This window comes from Aotus nancymaae, unplaced genomic scaffold (assembly GCF_030222135.1).
Source record: "Aotus nancymaae isolate 86718 unplaced genomic scaffold, 86718_ANA_hifiasm-v0.15.2.pri h1tg000003l, whole genome shotgun sequence".
Classification (NCBI taxonomy): Eukaryota; Metazoa; Chordata; class Mammalia; order Primates; family Aotidae; genus Aotus; species Aotus nancymaae.
In genome coordinates this window covers 4,964,671-4,977,997 of record NW_026988414.1, presented here as the reverse complement: position 1 = coordinate 4,977,997, position 13,327 = coordinate 4,964,671, and the positions used below count along the sequence as shown (strand labels likewise).

General features: G+C 47.1%; 2 protein-coding genes across 11 annotated transcripts in view; one reads left to right on the top strand and one right to left on the bottom strand.

Annotated features, from left to right (window-relative positions):
- The window catches only part of RALGPS1 (Ral GEF with PH domain and SH3 binding motif 1), a 317,405-nt gene that overhangs the window by 182,264 nt on the left and 121,814 nt on the right, over positions 1 to 13,327 (top strand). The window lies entirely within an intron of this gene.
- The window catches only part of ANGPTL2 (angiopoietin like 2), a 35,745-nt gene that overhangs the window by 4,452 nt on the left and 17,966 nt on the right, over positions 1 to 13,327 (bottom strand). The window contains exons 3-4 of the mRNA XM_012458126.2: positions 2,337 to 2,530; positions 273 to 543 (exon numbers count right to left, since the gene is read on the bottom strand). Of these exons, the coding sequence (XP_012313549.1) occupies positions 273 to 543; positions 2,337 to 2,530 (465 nt within the window). The remainder of the gene's footprint in view (positions 1 to 272; positions 544 to 2,336; positions 2,531 to 13,327) is intronic.

Below are 13,327 nucleotides of genomic sequence, written 5' to 3'. Positions count from 1 at the left end.
CCAGTTGGCTCTGGTATGTGTGATCTGTATGCCTCTTTATGTACCCCTCCCTGTTTTTTTAAATTTGTAAATGCCACTCTGACCTAGCTTTATGAAGGGGACCTATGGGCAGAAGAAGGGACCCTCAGGGGGTGGGAACAGGGTCAGGCAGCTTGGCCCAGTTGCTCATCACCCTGGGATCTTCCCACTTCCAAGCCCTGGAGTCAAGGGCTCTGGCTCTGGTTGACCTCTTTTCCCTGCCCTGCACCTGGGTTTGACTCCACTTTTCCTACCTGTGTAGACATCATGATCTCTGTCCAGGGTGGTGAACTGCTTGCCATTGTGCCATGTAAAGGAGTCACCTGCATTGCCATGGTAGCGCCCCAGCCGCAGCTTATAATACTCGCTCTCAGGTTCCAGGCGGAAGCTGGCGTATTCTGCAAAGACTTTGCGGCCAGACCAGTCCTCCATGGTCACCAGGAGTTTGTAGTTGCCTTGGTTCGTCAGCCAGTAAATATTCTCCAGGCCCAGCCAGTATTCGCCATCAATGTTGCCAAACCCTTGCTGGGGAAAAGCCAGGAGAGTGTTAATGTGGAGCCTGCAGTGCCTGCAATCAGCAGGCCTGGCTGTCGGACCCTCAGCTCTGCATAGAGGGGCCTGGGAAACAAGCAGAGCATGAAGCAGGCCTGGTTCAGACCCCTGCTCCATCACTTAATCTCTCTGTGACTTACACATTATTCAAAAATATGTTGAGTGCCTACTCTATGCCAGGCATCATGTGAACCCCAGATTCCTCATTCTTATGCTGGGGAGGCTACATTACCTTCCCCACAGGCTTGCTGCAGCAACACATATGCTGTGGCAAGTTGAGGGCCTGGCACTCAGTAGGGACGCGGCAAGCATTCCTCAGACAAATCCCTGACCTTCACTGAGCTTCACCTCCTTCTCTGGAGATGGCTGTGTATGAGGGTCACGTGTAAGCTCTAATGCACCAGACAGGTGTGAGCTGTGACATGTGTCCCATCCACTGGGACTCCCCTCTAGGTCTAAAATCCAGTGGTTTTGTGGCTATTGTTTTTTGCATGTAGTTTTGGGGTCAGCAGCTGAGTGATGGCCACTAAAGTCTTGTGAATAGATGATTCATTAATAATATAGTAATTATTATTTAGTATTTATTGAGTGCTTATGATGTGCTGGCACTGTTATAAGAACTATACATAGGTTGTTTTATTAATCCTCATGTCAACTCTAAGAACTAAGTACTATCATTATTCTCCCTGGAATGGATGAATTGAGGCCCAGAGAGGCTCAGGGTCACAGAGTGTCTGAGGGTGAGCCAGGATTTGAACCAAGAACCCAGTCTTAATCATTGCACTGCATTGCCTCTAAGAAAGGAGGAAAAAGTCTCCTCCTCCTAATGTAGGTGGAAGAGGAGAAGAAAGCAGAAACACAGGCTGGTCAGGAGGTGGGGTAGGGGACAACCAGGACAGGAGACTCAAGAAGGGGCATAGCAGAGCCACATGATCAAGGTATCATGACTTCAGGTAGTTTGTGAGCTTCAATGTCAGATGCCTCAGCTGCAATCACTACTGGGCAGTTCCTAGCTTTGCAACCCTGCGTAAATTACTCCACATTTTCACCTGTAAGCTGGGTCCTTACAGAACCTCCCTCAGGGGGTTGTTATGAGATTAAACAAAGTAAGCACGAAAACCCTTAGCATGGTGCTGGCATGGGGTGGGCACTCAGCAGACAAAGCTATTCTTGCCTTCCTTTGTGCCATCTCTTTGTTTGGAGGGGGAAGAACAATGTATGGCTGAGTCCTGGCAACTTTCCCCGCTACACAGATGAACATTTCAACTCCCTAGGGACCAGGGAGCCCAGAGGATGGGTCTGGAATTAGGACTTGAGCATTGCCACAGTTCCCTACCTGTACCCTTTGGGGGATTCTCCCAGGGACTGTGAGCCTCTTGAGACTTGACCCTTCTAGGCTTTGAGAGCAGGTCTTTCTCCATGGAAACCCCACTTGGAGAGAAATGCTCCCCGCTCCTGGGTCCCCATACCAGTGTTTCTAAACTGTCACCCTGCCCTGTGGGGCTGTGGTAGTTGGTCTACTAACTCTTGTCGTGCAGCAGTTGCTAGCAGCAGGCAGAGGAGGAGCTGGTCCTCACTACCTCTGGTGGGTTTGCACCATGGCCCTGTCTGTATCCTTGCCTCTGGTTTGTGTGTTGTTGGGGCCGCACTGGCCTGGACTTGGTCAGCACGTACCTCTGAGTGGACTCTTCTACTGGTCACTCAGGCCTCTCTTGGGCTGGGCCAGTCACCTTGTGGCAGCACAGATAGCCCCTGCTGGGTCTCACCTTGTATGTCTCCCAGTTCCTGAAGAAATTAACAGAGCCATCCAGACGTCTCTGGATGACGGTCCAGCCCCCGGGGTCATGTCTCTGGTCGCACCACACCTGCATGAGACGGTTGGTGTTCTCCGGCTTTACCAGGTAGATGGAGCTGGTGTCGTGGCCGTCCTCCAGGGCCTGCAGGCAGTCTCTCCATGGGCCTAGAGACACAGACATGCATACACATCACAGACCTACCTGTCACCAGGCTACATCTCCAGCTGCACCCCAAGCAGGCACAACCTTTGGTAAGGCTCCAGCTGGGAGCCACAGGCCCACAGTCTGAAGTAACCAATTTTTGTTTTGCGAGTTTGATAAATAATTAAAGACAGGAGCCTAGGTCAGGGGGTCAGGATGCCCACACTCCAAGCTCACTCTCCTCTCACCCGCCTCACAGTGTGACTTTTGTCAGACTTCTTCACTCTTCCAAGCCCTCAGTTTCTTCCAGTTGTAGAAGGGAGATCATATTTGCCTCATACAGGGTTGTCAGGATTACTAAGATCATTTTGGGGGAAGTTGCTGGAGTGATTTTTTCAAGTTCATTATATTAGGAAAAAGAGGTGTGCACCTACTAAACGTGGCAATATCAGTCAGTGCCGTGCAGGCTCTGATGGCTTTGCTTCTGCAAGGAAACTCAGTTCCACTGGATTACTCTTTCTGGGGGCCAAGTGCAGTTGGCCCCCCCATCAATTCTGACTCCACATCTGCCCTTCCAATGACAGTGCTTTGTGATGACTGCCGCAGCTTTTATGAAATGAACTTCCACAGTCACGGGGGCCTGGGCCATGCCCAGAATTTGGCCGTGTAGCCAGAGACTTTGGGATGTTTCTGGGATTCATTCACTGCTCTTCAAGAGTCTTTTTCGGGGGCCAGGTTCCTTTTCAGCTCAGTCTGTGTGTTTTCCAAAGGAAGCTCAAGGAGGGCCAGATGCTTGGCACTCACGCATTCTGAGGTCTTCCTTGCAGGCCCATAAACCTAAAGGATGATATCTAGGATACAGCCCAATCCATGGCTCTCTTCTGAAACTGAGACCAGAAAGGTTCTGTGATTCTTTGTGACTACACTGAGCTTGGGCAGCCCAGTCAGAAGGAATGGGTGTTATACCACAGGTCTTTGAGCCCTCACCACCCCTGCCCATCAACTCTGCCTTCCCCAGGCAGTTTCTTATGCTCCAGTGTTGGTCACATCAGCAAGAAGGTACAAACTTGAGTCACCAAGGATCAGGACAAGCTGGGGCCTTTCTTATTGATCTAAGGAACCTTTAGAAGGTCTTCAAGACCTAGCCATTCAAATACATATTCTGAAAGAAAGAAAATCATATTTTGCTTCAGTCTCTTCAAAATATTCCCCAGACTGAGACTGGTTAAGGAGAAAAGTGCTAAGAAAGTACCATTGTATGTTTTCTATCAATTTGTGTGTTTATTCAACAACTGCGTACTGAGCCCCAGCCTCTGCAGATATGGTGCTGGGCAGCAGAAGCTCAGGGCAGGGCAGGGCTGTTCTGATGCCCAGCAAGGGAGGAAGTGACCTCACTACTTCCTCTCCACATGAATTCCTGTAGAATCCTGTCCTTTCTCTTTCTGTGTGAGTTGAAGGGAGGTTCCCATCAGTGGCAGGTATACTCAGCTTTTCCAGTACAAGTCACATTTTTGGATTCCTTCCTGGCTGGTGTTTGGGCTCAACTAGTTTACAGGTAATGGTTATAAGCCAGAAAAATTTAGGTTTCTGGTCTCTGTTAGACATCTCAGGTGGACTCTTCCTGAGACCTTGCAGAAAGAAGCCTTGTGTTTAAGCAATCATCCACCTAGAACCTGACGGGAAGGCAGAACTGTCTTGCCCATTCCTTGGTTCCAGTGCCCAGTATTGCCTCGAGAAGAAAGATTGGTTTGGGTGTTGACAGTTAACCCAGGGGGCTTCTCCCTTCATCTTCCAGGGAGAAACTTCTGTCCCATTTACCTTTTGTCAGGCCTCTTCTCCAAGAGACGGGGCAGGACGCAATGCTCCCCACCCCTGGGTAGCAGATGGGGCACAAACAGCTGCTTCCTTTGCCAGTGCCACTTCCCGCCTTTCCCCCACCGCCCCCTCAGTATCCTTCCTGGGAAAGGGGAGGCCAGACCTCCAGAAAGAGCATTTGTGAGGAAGAAAAAGGTTTTGGTTGTGTTCAGTCGAAGCCCCAGGGACGGAGGCAGAGAATGGGAGTCTGTCCCCAGCAGCTGGAGCAGAGCGCCGGTGGGGGTGGGAGGCCTCCCAGCTCCTTACCACGTCAGCAGCACAGGAGAGGCTGTTTGATACAAATGCTGGTGACGGAAGATCCAGCAGAAGCCTGCAAAAGAACGCCCACTGACAGTGAGCAGCGCAACCTCTTACTGCAGAGCTGCCAGGACTGCTGCAGAATTGTCAGATGTAAAGGCTGCCTTTGAAGGAGGCACCAGGTAGGGAGAGGCTGTGGAGGCTGCTGGAAGAGTGGCAGCCGGCCTCATGGCTCCAGCTGGGGCTGCTTTTGTGGGTCCCATCAATGATCTCGGCTTTACCTTTGGGATTTCTGCCAAGGGCTCTTTGTAAAAGTCAAGTGTTTATAAATGTTTTGGGGCTACTAGTCCCCTTAAGAATTTGGGGATGGTTCTCGACCCTTTATTCAGAAAAATACACAGACTCACACAATTTTGTATACAGTTTCAGAAGGTAATGGATCCCCAGAGTCCCACGTTATAAACTGCTTGCTCTAAGAGTTGTGACTGAAATAATAATAATAATAATAATGGCCAGTGTGTATTGAGCATTTCCTGTGGTCCTAGCCATGTATTTCCACAGTGGACCCTCTTGACATTCTTAAGAGGTGGGAAAGCACACCCTGTGGTCACTAGGGCATCCCCTCAAGATTACCTGGTAGGTAAAGGACACAGCAGGTGTATGCACCCAGGAGGTGTCCAGAGCTCACACACTAATGTACTCTTCTTTTCTCCCAATCAGGGTGAACTCAAGAGTAAGGGACCCAGGCTGCCTTAGCTCTGTGTCTTTAGAACTAATTTTAATCTTTTCAGACAGTCAACTAGCTAAAAAATAAAAAATAACAATTTACAGTTCTTCTTTGTTAAGGTGTGAAACTTTTAAAAATCTTTAATGATTTTTTTCTTCTATGTTTACCTTTTGGTGTTCTTTGCCCATTTTTCAACCGTTCTGGTGTCTGTTATGATGTAGAAGAAGTTTTTCTTTTTTAAAAAAAGGCTAAAGTGATAATTATTTTAAGGCTTTCTAGAATAATGGAGTAGGTATCAAATTGTGTAGTAGTGTTTAGTATTTTCTGCTGTTAGAAAAAAATGTACATCTGGGTCTGTACACTGAATTTCACATCACACTCAGGCCCCATTAGCTTCCATCAAAAACACATATTCAAACACAATTTCCCTCAGAACCCTTAGTAGACCTCTATGAGATCTGCATTCAAACACATTTCCTTTTTACACATTGAAAGTACCAGTGGCAAAGGTCAGAAACATAAATGATGGATGAAAATTAGTCAGAAAAAGAGCTAACATTGAAAAATTGTCAGCAGTAAAATTATCAAGTGGCTCCATTAAAATGTCAGAGACAAAACATCCTACTTTGATGGGAAATCCACAACTGTAACATAAATAATACTGTGAAAAATCTATAACTGTTCCATATAAATAGTGCCCTCATGGGGGCCAGGTGAGGGTCTGGCCTTATGGAGGAAGACCTGGCTAAGGAAGCAAGAGCTGGACAAGGACTTCATACTTGGAGTCAGGAGCCCTTGGCTCCAATCTCGATGGCTTCACCTATGCACAGTGTGACTTTGGGCAGGGTCCTCATTGAGTCTCAATTTTTTCTATGAAACAGGGAAGAGACCATAGCTATTTTGAGGCTCTCATGAACACTAGAGTGACCAGCATGGAGGCCAGCTGGGGCAGGTGCTTTGTGAAGATTATCCCTTTCTATTTCCTTTGATAAATGAAAGCTGACATTTTTGAAGTTGTTCACCCCCCTACACACTCATTCCTCCTTCACATACACGTTACTATATATGCTTTTCAATACAAAACTAAATGTGAGATATTTACCAGTAGATGTTTTCCATATATTTTTAAGTCAGAATTTCAGTGGAGAAGACCACAAAGATATATTGACATGAAGAATGGAAATCTTTTTTGTCAATGAAACTGAGTTTTCAATGTGCAGTGGGCAAAGCGCTCCCTTTGGACCAGTGCAGAGTGCCTAGCAGTGTTTAACTTGGCGCCCCTTCTGAGAGGCCAGCTCTGCCCAGAGCATCAGGCCAACACTAACTTAGCGGCACCTGGGCTCAGAGTGGAGTGAGTGCCCCAACCTCATCTCTATAAAGACCACATTTACATTCTTGGCGGAGCTGTGGCCAAATGTTCCACGTGAAGAGAAGTGCAGCCCCGTGGCTGAGCCGAGTCTGTGTGGTTCGCTAGAGAAGCAACAAGGGTGGGAAGGCACACAGGGTCTGGGGTCAGGAGGCCTCCAGAGGAGGGACATCAGCAAGTGGGAGTACCAAGTACACAGGTCTCAGCCCAGACCCCACTGCCACACCCTGGTAAGTGTTGGAGGTGATCAACTTTGGGTGCTTCCTTCTTCCTCTCTGGGGTCCTTGACAGGGATCAAGCACACAAGGATCATGGCCTCCTAGGAAACCAGGACCCACTTGATTGATGGCTAATTCAGTGCTTGCTACCCCCAACACAGGGCCTTTCTGGTCAAGCTGAGTTAGATAGAGCTAGCACTTAGGCCAGGCCTAAGCATGACTTCCTGTTCCCAGTTTTCTCTCTGTGGGTCTGGGGCAGAACAGCATCAGCCTGATTTACCCATCCAGGCCCTAGTGGAGAAATGGGCTCACAAACTGCATCAGCTCCCAGTGCAGTGTCCCTCCTACTAAAAAAATGTGGCTCCATGAATATCTGGCCTTGAGGCTGGGAGCTAACCAGTGAGGCCTCTGTGGACAAGAGGGATGCTTCTTCTCTCTGGCCATGCCTGAGGTGTGGGGAGAGGAGCAGAGTCCTTCCTGCCGACAGCAGGACTGGACCCCGTGGCTGACCAGCAGCCTAACAGTCCTCTTTATCCCCTGAGTCCAGCCCCAGGTGTCAGAATTTGACCACTTTAGGCCACCCAGAGGACCCTGTGGCCTGTGGGAAATGTTCTGGGGGGCTCTTACTTAGTTCTGGGAAATCATTCCCATGATGGGCACCAGGGAGAGGGCTCTGTGATATTACTAAGATGCAGTCTGCTTCTCATGAGAACTGTATGCCATTTTCAGTTACTCTCACTGATGGTCTGTCTCCAAAAAGTCTTCTCATCACTCCCTGAAACATTTTTCTAACAGGAGAAATGACTAATTGTTGAAATTGGATTTATAATTTCCTCCACAAATAAATCCATCTGAGTGCCACGGCACGTGGCCTGCTTAGGTGAGAGTCCCACCCAGGCCAGCATCAGCATCACTGGGCACCCTGGGAGGGCAGGAGAACAGACACTGGGTGGGTGGGGTGGGGTTTGAGGGGTGGCCATGGTGAGGAGCAGTTGTATAAGGGTCTTCTAGTCTCATTTATCCAGAGGCTTGGCAAAATATGATTTTGGTTATGGACATATATGTATATTCTGTGCCAATCACGGCTTTTCAGGGAACCAGAGTACAAAACAACCTAAGCATAGGAATAGCTTGTATGGTCCCAAAGGCATTTCAGTTTCTGCAGAGCCTCAGAGTTGACATCACACATATTATTTCTGATCATTCCAGGGAAAAGGTCCAAATGCTTGTGCCTGCTTTCAGGCCGCTTTAGTCCTCAAACGATGGGCATGGTGCCTGGGGCCAGTGAGTGTTTCAGGAGTTTATGAAAATGTTTAAGGCCTAAAAAAACTTACTGGCTCCAAAATATGAAAAGAAAACTGCAAAATCAAAATTTATTTTATGTAATTAAATTTCTACAAAGTGTAACATCTTGTCAAGTTCATTCATTGTTAAATTTTGTCTTCATGAAAATGTTATTTTTGAAAACAATTTGTAGGTTAGACTTTTTCCACTTCCCAAGAATTCCTGAACATGCTTGATGTTTACGGGGAAATTACATCCAACCATAAATTAATTGAGTTATTGTTAGCCAAATAATTTTAAAAGCAAAATTATTAAATTCTCTCCAAATTGTTACAGTAAAAATTATATTAGATGTGTGAGGTAGGTCATTTCAGTGCATGTGATACAGCCTGAGGCCTCTCAAGTAAGAGCTCTTAGGGCCCAGAAAGGGCTTAAAAAGATCCTGTTTCTGCTCATTTGACCTCAGGAGAAACAGACATTGCAGTACTGCTTTTCAGAGACCACTGTCCAAAGCATTGTGCCACTCTTAGGTTTCCACCAGTGCAGTTGGGCAGGAGGAGAAACAGGGGCTTTAAAGACATTTTTAAAGAGTTTAGAAGGGGCTTTGTTAGTCTCACTGTGTGCAGAGGTGAGCAGCTTGCCTTGGCTCCCTCGCACTGGTGAGAGTGAAGCCCTGGGGCTCCCTGGGGGCAGTGGCTAGCGGCACCCAAGGCTTCCTGGGTGAGGGAGGTTTTTGATGTAGAGGTGGGCAGTGCCCCAGGGTTCCGCAGGCACACTAATAGGAGTGAGCATGGCTCTGTCAGAGACTGTTGCTGTCCTGCAGGCACATCATGGAAGAACTTATCAAACCCATAACTGCAGTACACAGATACTGGACAGGTAGCAGTCCTGTGATCCTTTCCAAGGAAGGGATCAGCTTCATTGGTTTCTTCTTCAAAAACCTATGTTGGCTTTCATTGATGATCTTTTAATCTTCCAAATGCTCACAAACCTTCCGTGAACACTCTTCTGTAATTTTACTGGGGCTTGACCACAAGCCAGTTGTATGTAATTTCTGATATACATTCTTTTTCTGAAAGCAGGACATTTGTCTGGCACCAAGGCTTGTCTTCATGATTTCTTGACTGTCACTGGCAGTGGTTCTGATAGCACTGCAAGGCCCTTACCCTCCTCATCACCTTCCCCAATCCCAGGAAAGCTACTTAATCCTTTTTCAGGGTTCTCAAAATGCCTTATGTATTTATCTCTAATGGAATAAAGTAAGAATGATGATGATCATGTATCTAGAGCCTTTCACCTGGCAGGTGCTTTACACACTGTTTTCATTTCATCCTCAAAAGCCCCTGCAACTGTGAGAAAACCAAGGCTCCAGAGGATCACACAGCTGGAAAATGAAGGATCTGGGATTAGAACTCAGGTCCACTTTCTGTGCTGCAGTTATCACACCACATTAGGATTGTTGGGGATCTGTGTCCCCACCAGACTGTGGGCTCCTTTCAGACAGGAGCTTTCCCAGTTGCAGGCTCACTCCATGAGTCCCTCAGCGCTTTGTGTGCCTCCCTCCCTCCTTCACCCTTCATCCTTCACCATCCTGAGCTGCATCTTCTTTGTTACCTTCATTCTGTGCTTTCCAGCTTGAGAACCAATAATAATAAATCCATCCGGAAACAGAAACCCCACAACAGATGATAATCCACATCCAGACCAAACCCTGGCAAAGGAAACCTGCTTTGTGGGGAAGTCTGGACAGTTTGTAGTTGTCTGTCTGCACGTTATGTCTGGAATGGTGCCAGATCAGTGGATTTTTTTGTTCATTTGGACCCTACTCTAGATAAACCATCTAAGATACTTAATTTCAACTTTATAAACTATTGTATTTATAATTTAAACAAATTCTCTTAGCAAGATTTTTATCTGTATGTATAGTATTTTGACTTATTGTATTCAAAATATAGGAGGAAAGTCACTTTTTTTTTTAAATTTGAGACAGAGTGTTGCTCTGTCGCCAGGCACCAGGCTGGAGTGCAGTGGCGCGATCTCGGCTCACTGCAGCGTCCGCCTCCCATGTTGAAGCAATTCTCCTGCCTCAGCCTCCCGAGTAGCTGGGACTACAGACGCGTGCCACCACGCCCAGCTAATTTTTATATTTTAGTAGAGACAGGGTTTTACTATGTTGGCCAGGATGGTCTTGATCTCTTGACCTTGTGATCCGCCCGCCTAGGCTTCCCAAAGTGCTGGGATTACAGGCGTGAGCCACCGTGCCCGGCCCTATTTTTTTTAAAAAAAAAAAAACAAAGGATCACATAAATGCTCCAGCCCTGTAGCTCCATAGGCTCATCTTTAAATATAAGATGAGGACAATCAGGCTTATTTTCAGCATAATCTTTGACCAGATTCATGCCAGGGAATGCCGAAGTTGAGGCAGCCGTGATGCAGGGATAGTAGGAAAGATCATCTCCAATATTCCCATCAAGAGGTCTCTGCTGCCTGCATCTTTCACTGATGTGGGTATAAACCACTGGAAATAGATACTTTGTTACTTGTTAAAAGACTGAACCTAATCCATTTTCTGCTGCTATAACAGAATAGCACAGACTGGGTAATTTATAAAGAAAGGAAGTTTATTTGGCTCACAGTGCTGGAGGCTGGAAAGTCCAGGAGCATAGTGTCAGCATCTGTATGAGGCTAACTTAATACTATCTTTTTTTTTTTTTTTTTTTGTGGGGTGGGAGAGGGCAGCATCTCAGGATTAATAGTATACAAGTTCAACACAACAATCCATTTGCATGACCAGTTAGCTGGCCACAGATGCCTGATCTCTAGGGTTGTCTATATTTCTTTCAATTTGCCAATTACCAGTCTTGGGATTTTCAGGCATTGAGATGCCAGATCATGGGATTTTTTAACAGTAACAAGTTGATAGTTTATCTCCTATGACTGTAAATACCCTGAGCATTTAGCTAAGTGTCATCTTTGGAAAACTGCCTGAGGAATGGAGCTTTCCATCACACTCAGAAGACTGTGATCAGTTCCCCAAGGTTCCAGAGGAGGAGGAAGCAAGAAGGGAGCTGGCCCTCCTGGAACCATCATCCAGGTGGGCCATCTTCTAGAGTAGATTTTGTTTAGGAAGAAGCTAGCAAATAATGCTCTTTGAAAAATCACTGGATTATGTAGTTTGTACTGAATTTGGAATCTTAATTTTAACAAAAACGTTTAGAAAAAAAGCAAATATAGTACCATGGAAACAGCACACACTCTGGAGGCAGGGGACCTGGGTGGGCTTTTCCCTCAGCCTCTGTGACCTTGAAGGCTGAGTTAGGATTGGCACAGTCACCCTCACTCACCACCATCACCACACACACCCTTTGCTTCTCCAGCTCTCTGCAGTGCTTGGGCATGGACCCCCAGTCTGCTAGAGCTGACCCAGCCACACATGGGCTGACACCTTTTCACCTAGTCTGATGCTTGCTTGACCTCCAGAAAGAATGGGAGCCACAACATCATATATTTCTCTGTTTTAAAACATACCATTGTGCTAGGGAACCACAATCACGTACATGTTTCCTACCTTACAGAGTGGAATAAAATACAGGTGGAAAATCCATCTAGGAAAATACCCCTGTTCAAGTTGTCCATGCCATCCTGGCCACAGCCCGTCTGTTGTGAGATAGGGTGGCTTCCATGTGTGCACGCTTGTCAGTGAAGCAATGTGGGAGCCTCCTAATGTGGTCCAAGGGGCAGGTCATGTCTACTGACATTTATACAATCAGGGCTAACATTTAAAGAAATTAGAACTTCACACTTAGCTATATGTTTAAGACTTAGCTATACATTGAAATCCTAAGTAGAAGTAACCCAAGAGGATATGTCCATATTTGATAACAATTAAAAATTAGATTTCAGTGGGCTCATTTGCTGCGAGTTGGGTGCACATTGTGGTTTCTACTGGAGAGCTCAGTTGGTTCCTGCTAGGCCTGGGGAGGGGGAGCATGATGTTGGTGGGTTGGTAGTGACAGTGTTCTGTGTTACTGGAACCATGAGCATTCTAATAACAAATCCACCACCTCTGTTCCCAGAGTTCTTTTTAAGGAACTGCTTGGAACGTGGCAACAGGAAGGAGAGGTAGAAGGTCAGGTCCCTGTGGCAGCTGGGGCCAAGTCAAGCATTCACGGGGTGATTTTTACACCAGTTCCCCTCCAGCCTTCCTAGGGAAGCGTGCAGTATCCAGAGTAGTTAAGACATACTTTGGTTTGAGCCTTGGCCGAGTCACTTACTAGCTGTGTACCCTTGGCTAAGTTACTTGACCTCTATGAACCTCAATATCCTGCAGGTTACAAGTCTCAAGATCGATCTCTGCTCTGCCACCAACAGGCTCTGTTACAGGAAGGCCATGCTAGGGGTCTGAGAGGCCCCTAACAGTTCCAGTATTTTATGATTTTATGGCCCCCTCTTCTTCACTCATTGAGAAATAAACTGAACTGATGTATTCTCTTTCTCAGGAGAGAAAACAGCTAAAAGTGCTCACTCCTTTTGGTCTTTAAAGATTAGTTTCTGAGAAAGCCTGGCTGTGACAGCTGGTGGTGGCACTGTCCTCTCTGGTCAGTCTCTGGGACAGGCACTGTGCAGGAGGGCTGGTATATGTGTGGCTCTGCCTTGGGTGGGCTGAGAAACAGTAGCAGGCCTCCCAGAACCCGAGTACCTGTCCTGTCCTTTGCCTCTTAGAGAATGACCCCTTTAGCCTTCCTTTTTTTTTTTTTTTTTTGAGACGGAGTTTCGCTCTTGTTACCCAGGCTGGAGTGCAATGGCGCAATCTCGGCTCACCGCAACCTCCGCCTCCTGGGTTCAGGCAATTCTCCTGCCTCAGCCTCCCGAGTAGCTGGGATTACAGGCACGCGCCACCATGCCCAGCTAATTTTTTGTATTTTTAGTAGAGACGGGGTTTCACCATGTTGACCGGGATGGTCTCGATCTCTTGACCTCGTGATCCACCCGCCTCGGCCTCCCAAAGTGCTGGGATTACAGGCTTGAGTAGCCTTCCTTTTTAATAGCAGCAGCAGGATATGTGGGGTAGAGGACCACAGACAGGGCCATTTGGCCCAGGCCTCATCACAAC